Raw genomic sequence first — 20,070 nt, 5'->3', positions numbered from 1 at the left:
CTAGGAGCAGCAGAGCTTCCGGGCAGGATTTGGCTCAGCTCGCTGCCCTTTCTCAGACTTGTATTCCTTGCCTGTCCTACAATCTCCACTTTGCCCCTCATGCAGGTCTCAAATACATAGGCACAAACTGAAACTACGTGCACAAAGAAACACGTAGGCTCTAGGAGCAGATTTTGAGATAACCAAGCCTAACAAGTTAAAAAGAATCTGATGGGGCTAGTGACCCTATACAAGGGACATTGACTTCTGGCCAGGGGCAAGCAGGGCAGATGCATGGAAGCCCTGAGTGCACTGACCATGTTTCCCCGACTCAGGAGGCCTACATGACCCCTAAGGATGGCATCCGACTGGTGGGGGAGTTGGTGACTGTCATTGGAGCGGTGATCCTTCTGCTTGCAGAGGTGAGGTGTGGACAGGTTCTAGGGTGAGGCTGTTTGCCCCAGGGATCCAGCACAAGCCCAAGTCTATAAGTGCCTGTTTCTCCCTGGCCTCTTTCCAGATTCCAGACATCTTGAGAGTGGGATTCACTCGCTTCTTTGGACAGACCATCTTTGGAGGGCCGTTCCATGTCCTCACGTGAGTCTCCTTCCTCTCACTCCCATCCCTTCCCTCCCTAGGGCTCCATTTTCACTTCCTGGATTCCTGACCTCTGAAGAACCTTAACTCCAGAGGTCCCTCTCCAGTGATGTGTGTGTGACCCTATGTACTGAGCTTGCGAAGCCTGAACCTGAGCGTGTGGGTACTGTCTCAGTCACACTCTTGCTCTTGGGTCCCCAGGATAATCCCAGCTCCCCCCACATCACCTCCCTCCTTGATTTCCCTCCAGGATCATCTATGCCTGCATGGTGCTGGTGATCATGGTGATGCGGCTCACCAACACCAAGGGGGAGGCGGTGCCCATGTCCTTCGCCCTGGTGCTGGGTTGGTGCAACGTCATGTATTTCGCCCGAGGATTCCAGATGCTGGGCCCCTTCACCATCATGATCCAGAAGGTCAGTGCCTCCCTCCATGCTCCCTAGATAAAAGTCCTAGAGCAGGGCTGCAAACATTTCTGTAAAGGGCCAGATGATAGATATCTCAGGCTTTGTGAGCCACATATTGTTGCATATTCTTCTTTTCTTTCTGTCTTCTTCTTTTTTTAAACAATCCTTTAAAAATGTTAAAACCATTCTTGGTTCAAGGGGCATACCAAGACAGGCCAAGTAGATTTGGCCTGCAGGCCATAGTGTGCCAACGCTGTCCTAGAGAGTGGCTCTGGACAAGTGTGGACTTCTCAGAGTTAGACCTCTTGGAGGCTGGAAGGGGCAATTGCTCAAGCAACATGTGTGGAGATGGTCTCCCTCCCTTCTCCCCTCTCTAGATGATTTTTGGCGACCTGATGCGATTCTGCTGGCTGATGGCAGTGGTCATCCTGGGCTTTGCCTCAGGTAAGTCATCTGTCCAGGATGGGGGCCATGGGAGGGAGAGGAGAGGAGCCTAGATGGCACAGAATGCCTCTGATACACTTGGAGAAAAGTAGAAGGGAAGGCAGACATAAGAGGAGCTATAGTGTCTGAAGATGGAACATCCCTCAAAGGTGAGGGAAAACTGGGAGTGTTAGGAAGAGGTGACTCCTGGGATCAGGAGGATGAGCCCTATGGGAAATAAGAGAACACAAGTACCCAAAGTACGGAGCGATGGACGGCTGGGATGGCGATACTGGAGATGAGGGAAACAGGACTGAAATGGGCAGTAGAGCTGGCTGTGATCCAGTCACGTGCATGGTTGCCATGGTAATGCTCACCCCCTTGGGTGGGCAGCCTTCTATATCATCTTCCAGACAGAGTCCCCCAACCAGCTGGGCCATTTCCACGATTACCCCATGGCACTGTTCAGCACCTTTGAGCTCTTCCTCACCCTCATTGATGGCCCTGCCAACTATGACGTGAATCTGCCGTTCATGTACAGCCTCACCTATGCTGCCTTCGCCATCATCGCCACGTTGCTCATGCTCAACCTCCTTATTGCCATGATGGGTGACACTCATTGGAGGGTGGCCCATGAGCGGGATGAGCTCTGGAGGGCTCAGGTGAGCTCCCTGGTGGCTGGGAGGGTTAGTGCAAGTCATTCTCTCCCTGCAAAGGAACTGGCAGAGCTCAGACAGAAGCAGGATATTTTGACCCCACATGTTTGGACGGTTAGTGCATAGTACACAAAATAATAGAAATTGTACAGAAGAATTGGATTGGCGATACAACCGAGCAATATTGGAATAGCTGAAAAAAATTCTTCAGTTTTCTCAAAAGTGAAAACCTGAGTCTTTTCTAGAATAATCAACAAGAAATATATCAACAAGAAATAAAGCTAATAGTGGCAAAAAGGGCACTGGGTAAATTTTGTTACTGAATAAAAACTGGAGTATCACATCTTGCAATATTTAAGTCTGTAAAATTGGACCCAGAAAAATGGACATGTTAAAAATAATGCCACAAAAACTCCCTATAATAGCAGAAGCTATCTTCAGTCAGATCATCATGATGGGGACAAAAGACCATTAAATAAATCAAATCATCATTTAAACACATACTTACAAAAAAATTTATCTCAACAAAAATAATTTTAGCTAAATGGAAATCCTGAAAATTGGATGGCATTTAGCTGTGCTGTGTAGAAAATGGAGTTTAAAAAACCCCTTAAGTGGCTAAATGGGGTTTGCTCAGAAAAATATTTTTCCATGCAAACATATTGATATTAGATTTCTCAGTGGGATGTTTGCATTTATAAATGGCCTTTATGTCTGTAGGGTCAAAATACCCTGTAGCCCTGAGGCCCCCTTTCTATTTGCTTTGCTCTCTTTCTTGTTGCCTTGGAGTGAGGTCTCTCAACCTCCTGCAGGACCAGCCTGGCACTGATTAGCAAGGATGTCAGGTCACTGGCCGAAGAATTGTGGGGCTCATGTCCCATCGACTCTCTCCCACAGAAGAGGGTCCACAAAGCTGATACCACCCTCCTCAGCTTAGGGGTGTTGTCTCTCACCCCCGGGAAACTGCGAGCTCCTAAGATTCCTAGCTGTCGCTAAACTGTCATCCCTCTGCCTGGTGTCCTCTCTTCTCCTCGGCCCTTCTTCTCAGTCTGCACCTAGCCTCTGATGTCCCCTTTTGTCCCCACACACAGGTCGTGGCCACCACAGTGATGCTGGAGCGGAAAGTGCCTCGCTGCCTGTGGCCTCGCTCTGGGATCTGCGGGCGAGAGTATGGACTGGGGGACCGCTGGTTCCTCCGGTGAGTGACAGTGTGGGGCCGGGTCCCTCTGCACAGACACCCTCCTGCTCCCAGAGGCCCTGTGTGGGCCTGTGCACTCCTGAGGCTCTACGCCCATAGACTGAAGCTGCTACTGTGGGAAGGGTCCCCACGAGGTGCTTGGGCCCCTGAAAGTATGCCCAGAGCCGCTGGACCAGAGTGCATGGCTTCCCGAGGCCTGGCTGCTGAGAGGCTGGTGTCCCCTGTGCCCACACCAGCCACAGACAAGGAAAAAGGCCACTCACGGTGGGGATGGGGTGCAGACGGAAGACAAGCACTGGCCCGAGATCAGCACTTCCATCCTTGGCTGCCTCTCAAGTCCTCCGTTCTCCACAGGGTGGAAGACAGACAGGATCCCAACCAGCAGCGACTCCGGCGCTATGCACAGGCCTTCCACAACCCAGGCTCCCACGACGTGGACAAAGACACAGAAACTCTGCAGCTGGGCCGTTCTTTCAACTCCTACCTGTCCCTTACTACCCCCTCAGTGTCTCGGAGTACCTCCCGCAGCAGCACCAACTGGGAGAGGCTTCGGCAGGGGACCCTACGGAAAGAATTGACAGGGGTGCTCAACATGGGTCTGGAAGACGAGGAGGGCTGGGAATATCAGATCTGAGCACTGCTCTTGCTTTGGTTCCCAGCAGGTACTCTCAGGTTCCTGGGAGCATCAGAAACACAAAAACAAAATCCAAAATACCTAAAGGTCTAATCTCTCAGGTCAGGGGAGAAAGGAGAGTAGAATGAACTAGGAATGGGAATAACTGTGCCCCACGTCTCCACTACTCCTTCAGCTCTGAGGCAAATGGAAACCAAGGAGGTGGCGCACACCTCACCCAGAGCACAGGGCCGAGCGCGAAAGCCAATGAGGCCCCGGCCTGCGCCCACTCTTCAGCCTTACTGAAGTACTCTGCACTGTCGGAGCAAAGCACTTTAAGGGCAGGCTTGCCACCTCAGGCATCCAGTGTCCACCCCAGTGTCAGAAGGGGAAGGGAGAGAGCCCAGACAGCTGTGGGAGAGGCTTGTGGAAAGTGTGTGATTGAGGAGAGAGGCACCACTTTGTGGGTGGGGTGAAGCTGGTTGTGTCTTGCTAACTTCTTTCCAACAAAGTTGTTCCCTGCTCTGCTCCCCTTGTGCAATCTGTTCTGTGGTGTTGCCTTCCTGGCCCTGCCCTCTGCTCCTCCTGAAGGCCTCCCTAGCCCCTCCTTGCAGACTGAGGCCTCATCACACCTCCAACTTGCAAAATCCCTTCTTTCCCTTTAATGTGGGGAGGGTGGTGGAGGGGTGGAGGACTGGAGAATGAAGCGTCCACAGGAAGGTTGGGTTTAGTGTGGTGCGCGCCTCTCACGGAGGCCAAGATGGAGACTGGCTCACGTCTCCCACGTTCCTCCTTGGACCTGTGTCCACGGCTGGGTCATAGTCATCGTCAGTTCACAGCTTCCTGCCTGCGCCTCAGACCTCCACTGAGCCCGGCTGCCTCAGGTGCTGCTGAAGGAGCTGGATGTTGTGCAGCAGTTTCTTCTGGTGCCCAGCCAGGGTGATGCCCAGGGCAGGCAGGTCTCTGGTGGGGAAGGAGCGGATCAAATCTGGGCTGGCTTCTCCAAGATTCCAGGCATGGCCCCTGGCCTAGGGCCCAGAGGCTCCCCCCGCCCCCCACCACCTCTCCCTGCTTACTCTAGGCTGAGCTGAGCCACGTCACTGAAGGTGCAGAGGCCAAACTTGGAGAAGTTGTCTTGGTAGCACTCCAGTCCAATGGCGGAAAGCCAGGCCTGGGGTGAGTCCAGAGAAGGAAAGTCCAGGGCCACAGGGTTCAGAAGGGCCTGGGAAGGTCTAATGGGGGAGGGGCAGGCAGGTCAAAGTCCCCACTTCATCCTAGCCCCCTCTCCTCATTTTTCCTTTTGGTTTGCTTCTATCCCCACTGGCTTTCCCAGGCTGCAGCCCCAAGCTCCAGACCTGTCCCCTGGACCCCCGCCAGCCTGCAGAGTGTCTGGCTTGCGGATCATCTTGTCAAATGCAGCCACCAGCTGGTCAAAGTGAGGTCGCTGGGTACGGTCCTTCTGCCAAGTGTCCAGCATAAGCAAATGTAGTCCAGGAGGACAGCCTGGAGGCGGGGGCAGCCGGAACTCCTGCTCTATTGCATTTAGTACCTGGGGGTTGCAGGGAGAATATGGTGAGGGGACGTTATTGCAGGTGGAAAGGAGTATATTGTTAGGAGTGTGGGGGTGGGCTGGAAGCAGGAAGTGCATGAGGTTGGAGTGGGAAAGGAACTTAAAAATATGGAAAACAAGAGCCACGAGATCTTAGAATGTCAGTGGATTAGAGAATGGAGGTCTTAGAATGTGCGAATCTGTGAGGCTTGGAGGGCTGGAGGGATCGGGGGCGGGGAATCAGCAAGGTCTAGGTCAAGAGCTCACCTCCTGGTCACTCATGTCCCAGTAGGGCCGTTCTCCGTAACTCATCACTTCCCACATCACTATCCCGAAGCTCCACACGTCGCTCGATGTTGTATGTTTTCCATGTGCAATGACCTCTGGGGCTGCCCAGCGAAGCATACCACTTGGGCCCTGAGGGTGGTTAAAAGTAACAAGAACAATGATAGCAGAAGTCACGTTCGTTGAGAAACTACTGTGTGTCTGGATGTGTGTTAAGGGTTTTACATCAAGCATGTCGTTTAATCCTCACAACAACTCTAGGGTAGATGATATTATCTTCACTTAACAGATGCAGAGGCTGAGGCATAGAGAAACGTGAGCTTGTGCAAAGTCACAGAGCTTAGGGTGGAGTGCCCGGGATGTGTGCCTGGCTGCTCTGACTCTAGAGTCTGTGTGCTTTAGGGAAAGTGTAGGAGGTGGTTCTAGGTTTTTGCACATCTTCTGCCTTCCCCAATCCTCTTGGTCCCTGAAAGCCCTCAATGCCCTCCTTGCCCAGACTTCTATTCTGGATGGAGCACAGGTGATCTCCATCCCTTCAGACACTATGATATGCCACCTGAGGTTCCAGCTTATCCTCCAGCACCCGCTGAGAATGGAGAGGCCCCAGGCCTGTGCTCTCACCTGAGGATTGTGGCCAAGATGGGCCACTTTGCATACCAGGTGGCTATTCACCAGCACACTGTGGGCAGAGAGGGTGCGGTGGACGAAGGCAAAGCTGGACAGGTACTGCATGGCGGCGGCCACTCCCCGCTGCATGGCCACCAGCTGCAGGCTGCTGAACTGGCCCTCCCGCTGCTGAGGGGCAGGGGGCAGAGGTCAGCAGCTGGGTGGGGAACCGTGACACAAAGCACAGCAGACATCACAGGAGAGGGCGAGGGCATTTGGGAATCAGAAAATGGCCTGGGAATGAAGGATGAAGACCACCGCAGGAGGTGGGGTGGGAGGGAGCAAAGATATAGCACTCAGTCTCCGGGACAGCTGAGAACTGCAAACTTTCCCAGACCCAAGGGCCCTCCTCCTTCCCCCAGGCTGGACTGACCCTGAGGAAGCTGTCCAGGGGGCCCAGCTCCATAAGCTCCGTCAGCACCATGAGGGGCCGGCTCTTGGTGACGACGCCCTCCAGCCGCAGGATGTTGGGGTGCTGGAACTGGCCCAGCACTGCAGCCTGGCCTAGAAAGGTCGTCTGCAGGCTCTCGGCACCTCCGGCCCACAGGGCCTGGATGGCCACTGCCTGCTCCCGCCGTCCCCGGGGCTGCAACCGGCCCCGGCGCACTTCTCCGAAGGAGCCTAAGAGGACAGGTGTAGGTTGGGAAGGCAGTAGGGAAGGACCGTGGGTTCACAGCATCCTGCCACATTTAGAAGGGACATTGCAGGGAGTCCTGGGGTGGTGGCAGTGGGCGGCTAGTGCGTCTAATGCCCTCCCGCTGCCCTGTAGTACCTGCCCCAATGACCTCCTCGATCTTGATATATGTGGGGTCCACCTCCCGGGCGAATTCTCGGACGGCCTGGCAGGGGTCCTCATATGTGGAGGGGTCGATGTAGTACTTGACCCCAAGCCCTGTAGGCATATGGGGTTTGTTGTGAGGGTGTGGTGCAAGGCCCGACTGCCCACACACCCCAGGCAGGCCCTCTCACCTCCCAAGACAGTGCCAAGGAGCTACCCCTCAACCTTGGGGGAAACCAGCCTTGCCTGGTGTGCTCCTGGCCCGATTGCCCAGCTCTTCGTCTGTGCATCCCTCAACTGACCCCCTCACCTGGGCTGCTGTACTGCTGCAGTTGCTCCGTGTAGCCTGTACCATGCCGCTTCCTGGGGGACAAACCAGAGTCCTGGAATGACACACTCCCATTTCCTCCCCCTTCCACCCCCACACAGGCTGCTGTCCAGCCAGAGATCTGTGGAGTGAAGGATGCCCGGTTCCCCTTCCCACCTCTGCATGGGACCAGGTAGAGGGCGTGGGTGGCGGGAGAGGGCATTGGTGGGGGTTTCTGCAGTGGGCTTTGGGGCTGCCAGGACCTGGAGTTGTGCTGCAGAATGAGTGGTGTGGGGGCATGGCGGGAGGGGCTCACCTCTGGAAGACAACAGCCAGCACAGTGATGGCTGCCAGCAGGAGGAAGGCCAAGGCCCCCAAGATGGACCCAATCACCAAGGAGAGTCTCTCTGGAAGCTGGGCAGACAGCTCACCTGAGGAACCAGCCGCCCACGATCACAGATGGGCAAGGCTTCACAAGAGCATGCACCCACATACCCCCCCATGCACCCCACCACACACACCCCCACAGACCCGAAGTTCAGCTGCTTAGCCATGAGCACTCTCCTCAAGGCCTCTGGTCTGGAGGGTGCTGGGTGTCAGCCCCTGGGCCTCTGCTTACTACGTCCTAGCGCCTCCCCTCCCCGTCCAGCTTCCTCTCACCTTGAGGCAGTGTCTGGAAATAGACCTTGCCCCCGTAGGGGCCGTGGCCAGCGGCAGTCCGCGCCCGCACCTGGAAGCCATAGATGTGGCCAGGACTCAGCTGTGTCACGGTGGCTGTGTTGGTCTCGCTGGTCAGGGTGAAGGAGTGGGATTCATCTTCTGCCTGGGGGTGACAACCACTCACTCCCTGCTGGCCCCCTCCCAGCCCCTCACCCCTGCTCCTACCCCAGGCTTCCAGCCCCTCTTGCATTCCCGTACCCTCTGCTGCAGGGCTCCTGGGCACCTCTCCTGCCCTCCCCACCTCCTCACCTCCCCACTGTGAGCTCCCATCAGCCCTGCCAGGCGCCCCTTTCCTCCCCACCTGGTCATAGTAACGGAGCTGATAGTCCAGGATGTTCCCGTTGGTCTGGTCTGGCTGTGGCCAGGACACCGTGATGCTGTTTGATGCCCGGCTCACCTGGTGCACAGCAGGGACTGCAGAAGGAACTGGGGTGGGGGGTGATTAGGGGGGGTTTCCAGGGGCCGGGGAGCAGGAGTTGGGGAGGGGCTTCCAAGGAGGCAAGGGAAGGCCTTGGGCAGGTAAGGCGTTAGGCGGAGGGTGAGGCTCACCTGTGTGGCTGGTGCTGACATTGATGGCTGCAGCCTGGGGAGGGTCAGGGCTAAGCTCTGACACCCCGTTAACAGCCTGCACCTCCAAGATGTAGGGTACATATGCCCGGAGTCCCCCGACTAACACTCGGCTCTCAGTCAGGCCCCTCTGGCGGGGGTCGAAGTGCACTTCATCCCTGCATCGGCGACAAGCACCCTTGCTGCCGGGCTCCTGGCGGCCTCCACACTCCTTGCACACGACATTGAAGAGCAGGTCCCCTCGTCCCCCCAGCTCCTGGGGCAGGCGCCAGTGCAGCATGAGCGCTGAGCCTTGCACCTCGAACCAAAGCTCCCGGGGGGCCGACGGAGGGCCTGGGAACGCGTCAGGCGCAGCCAGAGAAGGGCCATGACGGAGGGAGTTGTGGGGTGGGGGTGATTGAGGAAGGAAAGAGGCAGGGGAGGAGACAGAGAGCATGTGTTGGGAGCAGAAAGCAGAGAAGGTAGGTAGGAGGAGAGGCCAGGTTGGGATGGGGGGAGAGAGGGAGCCGGAGGGCAGGGGGAAGAAACCAAGGACAGAGAGAAAGAAGTCACTCAAATGCAAACCAGCCCCACCACCTTGCCCTCAGGCCCCCCTCTTTTGGCCCCAATCCAGTCCTGTTTCCACCCCTGGGGCAGGTGGGGGACTCACCAGTGCAGGGAGCCTCTGGGGGGTCGGAAATGGCCCGGTAGAAGCCGGAGAGGCAGGGGCAAACGGGGGCTGCAGGATCGGGGGCATGGCTGCGGGCAGGGCACGGAGAGCAGGGGGCATTCCCAGACAAGGCCTTGTAGGATCCCCCAGGGCAGGCTGAGGAGCAGAGGGTGGAGGCATCAGGCTCACTCTGTCCACCCCCTCCTGAGTCCACACCTGCGCAGAGGCGGCCTCCCAGCCTTCCATTCTGTTCCCCAGGGCCGGTTCGTCCTTTCTTCCTGAGGTCTAACTCCCACCCCTCTCTTCCCTGTTTCCCTCCCTCTGACAGAGATTACTTTTGCCATTTGGCTGGGTGGAACTGTATTTTCATTGATGGAAACAGTGAGGTGGGTGGGGGCTACGGGCAGGCCAAGCACCAGATATAGGCGTCTGGCTTGATTGCATAACCTCCCTCTGCAGAGGCCTCCTGCATCCTCCACCCAGCAGCAGAATCATTCTTCTTAGCTGGCATCCACTGCGTTCTCCTACCTGCATCCTGGTCACCCGGCCGTGGGATGATTCCCCTCCCTAAATAGATGGCAAAAGCGGACAAAGGACCCCATCCCATGACAACCCAGGAGTTTAACTCCTCTTGATCACCATCACTTCTCAGGCTTGCAGCCCTAGGATCCTCAAGAATGGCTGTGGAAGTCTCCAGGTTTTAGAAATTTCAGATGAGTGAATGAGAGCAAGTCTGTGTGTTTTAGGAAATAAATCTGGAGAAAACAGGAGTCCTTTCCTAAAAGAGCTTATTCCTGAACTTTTGGGGACAAAATGCAGTTTGGGGTATTCAGGAGAGCAGCCTGAAGGCAGGTGGGGGCATCTTGGGCATGCGCAAGGGAGCAGGTCTCACCTTGGCAGGCCTTGTCTCCATGCGTGGGCTGGTGCCCGGGCTGGCAGCGGCAGCCCCCGACGGCCACCATCCACTTGCCCTCCCCATTGCAGTGCAGCCTGGGGGGGCTGCCCCCTGCCTGGCCGCCCCCTCCATCCTCCTCTGGCTCTGCATGAGCCACACAGGTACCCATGGCTGCCACCAGGGAGGCACCCCCGGCACCACTGGCCTGAGTCTCAGGAAAGGAGGCGAAGGCGCGCAGCACGGAAGGGCAGGCGTAGGAGAAGAGCTTGACCGCCACGAGGGCCAGGCAGGCCCCGGTATCCTGGAAGGCCACGTAGAAGCCGCGCTGGGTGAGGGGGCCGAAGCTCCGCTCCTTGACATTCAGCTGCAGCCCGGCCCGCTGCCCAGCGCCACGAGGCCCCACAGTCCACGCGGAGGAGGCGGGGAAGCTCTCGTCTGCTGCAATTGTGTCCACCTTGGTCCAGCGTTTGTGGTGCCAGGCGGCAACGCCGTCGGGGCTGTCAGGCTCCTCGGCCTGGCGGTAGTAGAGCGTGAAGGTCTCCCGGCAGGTGCCCCCGGCCACGCCCAGGCTGGAGCAGGCCCGCACGGAGAAGTGGAGTCGGATGTGTGCCCTCTGGGCCTCTCGCCGCTCCACAAAGTGTGTCTGCAGCCAGTTGTCCTGCCCGGTGCCTGGAGGGGCGCCTGCCACGTGGCATGCCTCGAAGGTGCGAGTCAGGCGTCGCTGGTCGTCCAGAACGCTCACTTCATCCCACTACAGGGAGGGCAGGAGACAGGGTTAGCTGCTCGGGGATTGGAGGGTGTGAGGCGGTGGTGGGCACAGCTCTTCCACTGAGACTTAAAATTAATGACATGCAAAGCAGGGTGAGGATACGCCAAGTCCTGTGCCTCTGGAGGGAAGGAGTCTTAGCCCATCAATCTCTACCCAGGGTTTCCTTCCTGAACTCCACACTGTAGCAAGCAGGGTGGGGGAGGGGCGATGGGTTCAGAATGAAAGAGTGACACTCACTCCACCAGGTGGGTAGGTGAGCCAGCCAATCTCAGATGTCTCTCCAGTGGTGTCCAGCAATACCTCTGCCCAGAGATAAGAAGGGGCACGCAGTGGCCAAGCCTCCAGCCAGCACTGCTAACCCCCTCCCCATTCCCATGAAGAAGAAAGGATTTCCCTCCCTGGTCCATTTAATTCACCAGCAGGAGTACAGCTGTCTGTCAGAAGTCTTTCTCTGAAACCCTCCCTATTCCCTTCCCCCTTTTGATATCTTCAGTCTTTTCTGCCTTTTTTGAATCTTTCCCATTTCCCACCTGGGCTGGGTCTCTACTGGCAAGTGGGAGTTCTCTGGTCTCCCCTCTCTTACCTTCCAGAGCCAGAACTGAGGACACCAGGACCAGGACCCACGGGCTGCACACCATGCCCACCACTCTGCTCCCTGACCGGGCAGCCCCCTCAGCAGCCATGAGGCATCTTCAGGGCTCTCACCATTGCCCTGGCCACCACTCTGCTCCCAGGCGGGGCTGCTGCCTTGCAAGACTGGGGTCTGCAGCCAAGCTTGTTTCCTAGGGAGACACACAGGACCAGAAGAGGGAGGGAACTGCATTGCTTCACAGGTGGCCCAGTCTCCAAAACCTGACTCTGTGTCTCTTCCTACAGTTCTCAAACTGCCCCAGCAGCAACCATGGGGTGAGAGCCAGGAGGGTCCTGACTCTCTCCTGATCTGTGCAAAGTCCACCATCTTAGAGGGCCATGTGCAGGGTTGCTCCCTCCCTACTCCCCATCTCTGAGCATTCAGAGTAGGTAACCCCATCTCTGAGCATTCATTTCTCATGGCCCTCTCCCTTAAAGCACACGGTAGTTAGTTCTGGACCAACTTTACCCTTTCCTTTGGGAAGGAGCTATTCCAGTTCTTTCTCTTCATTTACTCGCTTCTCTTCCTCCTATAGCCACCCTGTATCAGAAGCCTGGAGATTCTTCTTATTAAAAGCAGGGAGCTGAAAGCTACTCCTTCCCTAAGGACACACGGATCCCCCTCCCCAACACCTCCCAACCCCCATCAAACTTGGACACTCTAGACATTTCAGAGGCAGTGAAGCGAGAGGGAACGCAGAAGGAGAGCTGTAGGGTATGATGGGAGGGAGGGGGCAAGAGCAGATGCAGAAAGAATACAGGTATAAAGATTCCGTCTGATAAATGAGCCAGTATACAGAAGGGATGGAACCATGTAGGTTGGTATACCTGCAGTTTGTGAACAAAGGTCCTCTCTCCACAAGCAGCACATTTTTTCTGTGGCTTACAGAAAAATAAATATATGCCTTAAACATATGAAAAGATGCTTCTAGTTTGCTCACAATAAAAGAAAGCCATGTTGAAACAACAATGACATGCCATTTTGTCCTATGAGATAAATAATGCACTGGGTTGGAGAAGGTATAGGAAATAGGCTCTCTTATATTCACTGTGCTGAGGAGTTCAAATTGGAATATCCTGTTGGAAGGACAATTGGCGATCTCTCTCTAGCAGCTTCACTTCTAAGAATTTGTCCTTCAGGTACAGTGTACTTGGATCTGTTTGCACAGATGATCAAACAAGGATATTTATTGCAGGACTGTTTTTAAGGGAAAAGACTGTAAACTAACTGTTCATCAATAGGAAGATGGTTAAACAATTATAGCACAACGTTAAGAAGGAATAAGGGCTACTGTCTATGTGCTGATAGGAAAATAATTTCCAAGCGAAAGTAATCCAGTGCAGAACAGTAGAAAGTATGCTCCTGACTGCTAACTTGAGAAGGACATACATATACAAATACATATGTACGTAAGGATCTTTATGAAAGGTAGACAAACCTGGGAAGAAAGGGAGAGGGCTATGATGGGGCTAGTACAGGGGATACAGGCCTAGTGCGTTCTCTTCAATTTTTGCATTTTTAAGATCTTGTATATATATTATCTTTTCAATTAAATCATTAAATAAAATTTCCTTTAAATCTATACATAATAACTATTTAGTAAAATGAATCAAAACAGTGTTCATACCTTCAAATGATTTCTCAGACTATGTAGCAAGCTACCCTCTTATATAAAACGTTCCCAGAGCCTTTAGAAGCACACACTACAGCTCACACACACATGACCTGGAGGCATGGCTGCCTCCACTGTCACAGGGAAGACAAACAGCCTCAGATCTTTCTTTGCTTGTTGGTCTAGAGATTAGTGGTAACCTATCTCTCTCCTGTGACTGAGTCTCAAAAATCTGTGAGTTGCATGGATAAAGAGCAGTAGACTCCATTTATTTCTGTTGAGAAGAAAACAAGAAGCATGTTTCTCAAAAGACACGAAACTGAGAATAAATTAAAAAAACGGGCTATTGGAAGTTGGAACCTGGTTCCTCCTGAACATTTGTGGCTGTGTGATCCACAGCGCTATTCAAAACTACACATTTCACAGTGACGCTGAAGTCAAACTATTAAACTATATTTAACTTTGATGAATATGAAAATCATAATCTGATTCCTACTGATACAATTTTTTCTAGTAATGCTGGCTATACTGTAAGATGAAGCCTTCAGTGTCATTTCCCTGTGGTTATCATGGAAGGACACCATTTCTACATCTGTATGGGCTGCTGTGTAGCGGGTATCTGCCAACTAGCTGAAATTTACCCTTCATGCCTCTAGAATCCTATTTGTGAAACAGAGTTCCATGTATAGCATATGGAAGCAAGTAAGGAGCATTTCCAAATCATCACATTGTACATCTTAAACTTACACAATGTTATATATTAATTGTATCTCAATAAAGCTAGGGGAAAAAAAAAGATTTCCATATGGCAAATTATTCCTAAGAAACAGAGGTTCTTTGCAAATACTGTCCCAAATGCTACTAGAATCATTGACAGATTAAATAAATGCTTCAAAGAAGTACAGGGAGGGGCCGGCCCCGTGGCTTAGCGGTTAAGCGTGCGCACTCCTCTATTGGCGGCCCGGGTTCGGATCCCGGGCGCGCACCAAGGCACAGCTTCTCCGGCCATGTTGAGGCCGTGTCCCACATACAGCAACTAGAAGGATGTGCAACTATGACGTACAACTATCTACTGGGGGGCCTTGGGGAAAAAAGTAAAGGAGGAGGATTGGCAATGTATGTTAGCTCAGAGCTGGTCTTCCTCAGCAAAAAGAGGAGGATTAGCATGGATGTTAGCTCAGGGCTGATTTTCCTCACAAAAAAAAAAAAAAAAGAAGTACATGGAGATCGTGAAATAAAAAGCATGGCCCCATCACCAATAGCTGTTTAAAAAATATCCTGATGAGCCAGCCCTGAGGGCCTAGTTGTTAAAGTTTGGTGCTCTCACCACTTGGGCAGCCTGGGTTTGTTTCCCAGTCGTTGAACCACACCACCCATCTGTCAGTAGCCATGCTGTGGTGGCAGCTCACACAGAAGAACCAGAAGGACTTACAACTAGGATATACAACCATGCACTGGGGCTTTGGGAAGAAAAAAAAAAAGAGGAAGATTGGCAACAGATGTTCTCTCAGGGTAAATCTTTAAAAAGAAAAAAAAAAGAATTAAAAAAAAATATATCCTGGGGCTGGCCCGGTGGCGCAAGCGGTTAAGTGCGCGCGCTCTGCTGCGGCGGCCCGGGGTTGCCCGGTTCGGATCCTGGGCAAGCACCCACACACCACTTGGCAATCCATGCTGTGGTGGCATCCCATATAAAGTGGAGGAAGATGAGCATGGATGTTAAGCCAGGGCCAGTCTTCCTCAGCAAAAAAAAGAGGAGGATTGGCAGATGTTAGCTCAGGGCCAATCTTCCTCACACAAAAAAATATATATCCTGAAATAACTCATATTGTAGGTGCACCCCCAAACTCTCAATGGCTTAAAGTGGAGAAGGGGTTGACACACCAAAGCAGACCAGATTCTGTCCAGGGCTAGAGAGTCTTTAGGAACGCTGTTATCAAGAACTGAAAATGCCAGCAAAAAATCTTTAAACAGTGAAGGCTATTATACCATTTGCCCAGCAGATATTCTTTCAAATAGCTTCTTTCAGTCAGAACATGGATAGATTCTGGAATCTGTACAAAGAAGAAACTATAAGCACTGTGTCTTCCCAAATTCATAGCTAGACAAATAGTCATGGAGAGGGAAGAATAAACACTTTAGATACATCTCAATGAATTTTTTTGAAAGACAGCAAAACATGAGAAAGAGATGCACTGCAGATAACATCAGCTATGCAATATGGAACATTCTAGAAGAGGAGGAATGGCAAAGCATTTGCTTTGATGACCCACACTACAAGTAACACAGTGGCTTGTGGCTGCAATACAGTATGCATGCTTAGCCTTTGCATGCATCTTAATGATGATATGAAGCTGGCCTCTCTCCAGAAGATCCAGAAAGAGCAAAAACAATTATGACACATGGTAAAGCCACTCAGCCTCTGTCGTCAAGGGGAATCAGAAAGAAAAGAATAAAATGGAGACATTGCCTATGGATTGCCACTTCAGTAATTTTTTGAAATTTCACTAAGAACAAAGATATTCACCAACAAGAAATGGTTGAGGATCCTCAAGTACCCAGAAGTATACTTTTGCTGTTTGATGAGGACAGATTTTAGATTCGGATTCAGAAGCTCGAAGGTTATAAACAAGTTTCCTCAGAAAAAAATTGTGGCTGAGTGAGACTAAGAAGTTAGGTCAGTTCTTGCTTAGCCAACAAACCAGATAAATTCAAGTCTTTTATTTTTTAATATATAAAGAGAATCTGAGTCTATTTCTATGGTTAGAATAAAAATAAGAAAAGAGGGAACCGTATGAAGATATGGAATAAATTGCTGTCAACTAATTCCTACCACTGCAGATCCTTTTGAAACAAGTTTCAAAGGCAGAAATATGTGACAAGAACATGGCTGCTCCATCCACATCCCTGGAATACTAAACAAGCAGGACTTATTACTTAGTTTTCAAAGGTGCCTTCAATGACTGAGGACTAGGACATCTTTCCGAATTTGGTCCAGGGGAGCACCCTGGGAGCAGCCCCCCCTACTGTCACACAGAGGGGGACAGAAAGGCCAGGCCCCTTCTCCTCTTCCTCATGGTCTGCTTCAGAGTGCTCTATCTTCTCCAGTTCGTGAAAAGAATTGGTCAGTGTTTATAAATCCTCCAACCCATGAAAGAGCAGAAAACTTCTCTCAATCAGGAAAACATTCAAATTTCAGATGTATATACAGTTTTAAAAATATAAAACATCAGAAGCAGCATAAATGTGGATGTGAAATGATAGCTCAGAAAATGAGACTGATTACACAAAGTTTTGTGTGACAAAAATTGCATTCTATGACTTTACATTTTATTTCTCAGCTCCTTTTCTGGATATATCACTTTATATCTTTTTGATACTGTAGCCACACTATATCCACAAGCCCGCTACATTTCTTTGCTTTACAAAAAAATATGACAGTTTCGTAGGCATCAGGATCGTATTTTGTTTTCAGAAACTGGCACAGATTAAAGATTTGTGGAATCTTAGCTTATAAATCATAGCTTATGAATACTGTTATATATAAAAAAGAAAGATTTAAAAATAAATTAGAGTTAATAAGAATTTTAAAAATTAACTGTGCTCAAATTAAAATGCTAAATATAATTTTATGAACAAATCCAGCTGACTTAATATAGCTTTTGCACCTCAATCCACAAAGTGAATTTTTAAAAATTAAATAATGTAAGCCAAATAAGCTTGGAGGAAGATATGGCAGGAGATATATTGGGCATTAAAATTGGTTCCTGTAGGAGGTAGAAATGGAGGATGGTAGGTGGAGGGATTATTAAGTTTGTCTTACACACGCAACATTGTTTTTCTTGTTACAATGAACATAGCTTATTTTTATAATTAAAACAAAATCTCATAATTAAAATCTAAACAAAAATAGGAAAATATTTTTAAAACCTAGACTAGTAGGGCATATGCTTAAATTTTATCGCCCCCCCCCCCCCCCCGTTTTCCCTCTAGGTTTCAAAATATCTAGAAATGTTCATGTATAAGAAGAAAGCAGCGATGGAGAGGCAGTAGGAGCTGGGAATGGATGAGCAAAATAACTTTTTATCCTTGGATTTTCTTTAAGCTTCTCTCCCAAGAAGTTCAAATGGTCCCACTGATAATATCATGCTTCTCTTACTTGATGTCTAGTGAAGGACCGTGACTTCAAAGGGAAAAAGGGACCAGAGGGGGCTGTACATTCAGATCACACAACAAGGGGCATCACTGCAAAGTGAGCCCAGCCAAGAACATTCAGTGAAGCAAAGCAGGCTGTGGGGGCCAGCGGGGCGAGGGAAGCTCCCAAGGTCAGAGGGCTAATGGTTTTACCTTTGGGGTGGTTGCTGAGCTGGTCCTCACACCTGTTAGCCACAGGGTCAGTGTGGGAGGGGTCAGCACCACAGGTTCTGTCCTCTGTCCTGTTCTGCAGCTGTTCAACGCCCAGGAAATTCCAGTATAATCCTTGCTCAACTTAATGCTGCAGCCTCTATCCTTTAATCTCCACCTTGGATATGGTCTCAGGACTACTCTCTTCGAGCTCTGGCTGCCTGCCTTGAAAGGATCCCATTGGCCTTTACAGTGGCATCCAGAGCAGACAGTGAGGAGGTGGCTGTCCTCCAGCACTTCTAGCCTCTGCTGCCCTGGCTGGAGAAGCCAATTTGTGGCTAACCTAGCAGATGACAGTCCTGTGTCCCTTGAGGCCTCCAGCCCCTGAGAATGTCCCCCGGAGCACACAGATGCAGACGAATGAATGTGCCTCCTACTCCCAGACTGTGGAGGTGGGGGAGGCTTTTAAGATGCAGGCAGTGTCTGGGTCTAGCCAGACAGCCACTTAGACAGAGCTGCTCTGGCTGTGCACTGACTGGGGACATGCGTGGCTCTGGAAAAGGACATAAGGGAGGGTGTTGGGGCAGTTAGTAAATATGCATCGGATGAGTAAGTGAATGATTGTGGAAGAAAGCCCATGAGTGCTAGGACCAGTGCCTGTGAGAGTGTGTAAGGGAGTGTGAAGGGGTGAGATGGGTGTGGAGCAGGATGGCGCACACTGGGAGGTGTGTGTGTGTGACAGCGTGCAGATCAGTGCAGATGTGAGTGGTCCTCATGCTGGTGGCAGACGCCCATGGGCCCTTTCCCTTCTCCCTCCCCTTAGGTCTGTCCAGTCTCACCCAAGTCAGGCTGTGAACTGCTCTCTGCCCCAGGCTTCGCTTCTGCAGAAACACCTGGGCTGGGAGAGGGAGGTAACAGGGAAGTAGAGAAAGGGAAACCTGAGGCTGCCAAAACCCCCCAAACCCCTTCTACCTAGAGGGGAGTATGGTGGGGACATAGGGCCCAGGGCCCAGCTCAGGAGATGGTGATGAGCTGGGAGGGCAGCTAGCCCAGAGGAGGAATGGTCTTGCCCTTGCCATGCTCAGCCCATCACTGCCTGTTGCTCCCCAGCATTCTGGTGACACAGCGGTCACTGCAGCTATCCTCCTGCACCCTGAATGAACCAATAGACTCCAAAGGAGTCATCCTCCCTGGGCCACTAGGTAGGTACATAGAAACCCCCACCCTAATCTTCCTGGGACATACAAGGTCCAGCGCCCTAAAAGAGCCAAGTGGCCCCCCTGAACAGCACCCAGCAAGTCTCCATCTCCCAATGTCTCACTACTTGGACAGTTTCCCTGGACTGCCAACAGGCCCACAGCTCCTTTCCCACTGAACCAGCATCTCCCCTTCCAGAGCACGAGTCAAGTTCCCCTGGCGGGGGAAGGGCCCAGGTTAACTGATTGAGAACAGGCCCAGCCGCTTCTCTCCACAGGCACTGCCAGGGACATTACAACATCAGCTACACTGGGACCATGCCAGGTCCCCCAGGGATGGGAGGAGAAAGGGTGCCAGACAGCCAAGATTGGTGGGTGGGGGTGTAGGGCAGGCAGGGCCAAGCACCCAGATGTAAAGAGAGGACGAGCTGGGGCCGCAGGGATCAGTAGACTTTGGTTGCAACTTGGGGGTTGTGGCTGGGGAGCATGAGCCAAGCCTTCACTCCACGCCAAGGCTTACATGTGGTGATGGCAGCGGGGGTGCAAGATAGGCTGCAGGGAGATGGGGGCAGGTGTGGGATCAACCTCCTAGCTCCTCCCAGCTCCACGGAGATTGGAGAGATGCCATTGGGTCAGAGGGGTGGGCAAACCTCTTCAGAAGGCCGGTAGCCCAGCCTCTGCCAGGACCCCTGTATCAGGACCCCCTATACCAGAGCCAGAGGATTGTTTCAGCAAACACAGTGCGGAATCGCAGCAGCAAGGGTAATGGGGGTGTCAATGACGGCTGGTCAAGGGGGTGCGGTGGGGGAGCCAGGTGGGCCAGTTCCGCGCCCCTCAGGAACCCAGCTCTCGCCTTGGGGAGGATACTGAGAATCTGCAAAGGCCCTATCTGAAGGGCCCCTCTACTTTTGCAAACCTAATCCCTCTGTCCCCAGGCACACCGCCCCCATCTTCAACCCCGCCTGAGACCCCGCCGCTCACCTTACCACCGGCCTCAGGCTCCGCAGGTCAGAGACTCCCGAGGCCCCGCGCCGGACCCGCGGCTCCCCACACTCGCCCAGCGCCGCCCGCGTCTGCGCTCGGGTGCGGGGACCCGGCTCCCCGCGGCCCGGTCCGCTCGGCGCCGCGCGTCTCTGGGGTTCCGGGGGCCGGGGGCCGGTGACTGGCGGCAGGGGCTGCTCTGGAGGCGGGGCGTCGGGGGATCGTGCGGGGCCCGCGTCGCGCTCGCCCTC

The 20,070-nt window shown here is 52.6% G+C and overlaps 2 protein-coding genes across 11 annotated transcripts in view; one reads left to right on the top strand and one right to left on the bottom strand.

The window, feature by feature from the left end:
• The window catches only part of TRPV6 (transient receptor potential cation channel subfamily V member 6), a 14,598-nt gene extending 10,207 nt beyond the window's left edge, over window positions 1-4,391 (top strand). Inside the window, exons 9-15 of the mRNA XM_004430677.3 lie at window positions 315-401; window positions 500-576; window positions 827-992; window positions 1,361-1,427; window positions 1,800-2,068; window positions 3,154-3,260; window positions 3,615-4,391. Of these exons, the coding sequence (XP_004430734.1) occupies window positions 315-401; window positions 500-576; window positions 827-992; window positions 1,361-1,427; window positions 1,800-2,068; window positions 3,154-3,260; window positions 3,615-3,894 (1,053 nt within the window). The 3' untranslated portion in view covers window positions 3,895-4,391. The remainder of the gene's footprint in view (window positions 1-314; window positions 402-499; window positions 577-826; window positions 993-1,360; window positions 1,428-1,799; window positions 2,069-3,153; window positions 3,261-3,614) is intronic.
• On the bottom strand, window positions 1-20,070 carry EPHB6 (EPH receptor B6). Of its 10 annotated transcripts, XM_087431961.1 has the most exons (19): window positions 19,820-20,070; window positions 18,482-18,540; window positions 17,646-18,195; window positions 11,642-11,840; window positions 11,296-11,360; window positions 10,287-11,040; window positions 9,395-9,550; window positions 8,728-9,078; window positions 8,480-8,604; window positions 8,119-8,281; window positions 7,775-7,889; window positions 7,462-7,514; window positions 7,146-7,265; window positions 6,747-6,994; window positions 6,329-6,502; window positions 5,690-5,839; window positions 5,229-5,422; window positions 4,950-5,105; window positions 2-4,836 (listed from the first exon to the last, which is right to left on the bottom strand). In XM_087431961.1, exons 4-19 carry the CDS (start codon window positions 11,739-11,741, stop codon window positions 4,728-4,730), a joined length of 3,033 nt encoding a protein of 1,010 aa, XP_087288087.1. In that variant the 5' UTR covers window positions 11,742-11,840; window positions 17,646-18,195; window positions 18,482-18,540; window positions 19,820-20,070; the 3' UTR covers window positions 2-4,727. The 10 variants fall into 10 exon arrangements, with proteins under 10 accessions (XP_087288072.1, XP_014643163.2, XP_087288063.1 ...); XM_087431969.1 differs by lacking the exon at window positions 17,646-18,195; XM_087431958.1 differs by lacking the exon at window positions 19,820-20,070 and having other exon boundaries at window positions 18,482-19,779.

Source organism: Ceratotherium simum, chromosome 1, assembly GCF_057802395.1.
Source record: "Ceratotherium simum simum isolate JZ-2026a chromosome 1, ASM5780239v1, whole genome shotgun sequence".
NCBI classification, from domain to species: domain Eukaryota; kingdom Metazoa; phylum Chordata; class Mammalia; order Perissodactyla; family Rhinocerotidae; genus Ceratotherium; species Ceratotherium simum.
Note: the sequence above shows the minus strand (reverse complement) of the source record. Positions and strands in the feature narration are given on the sequence as shown.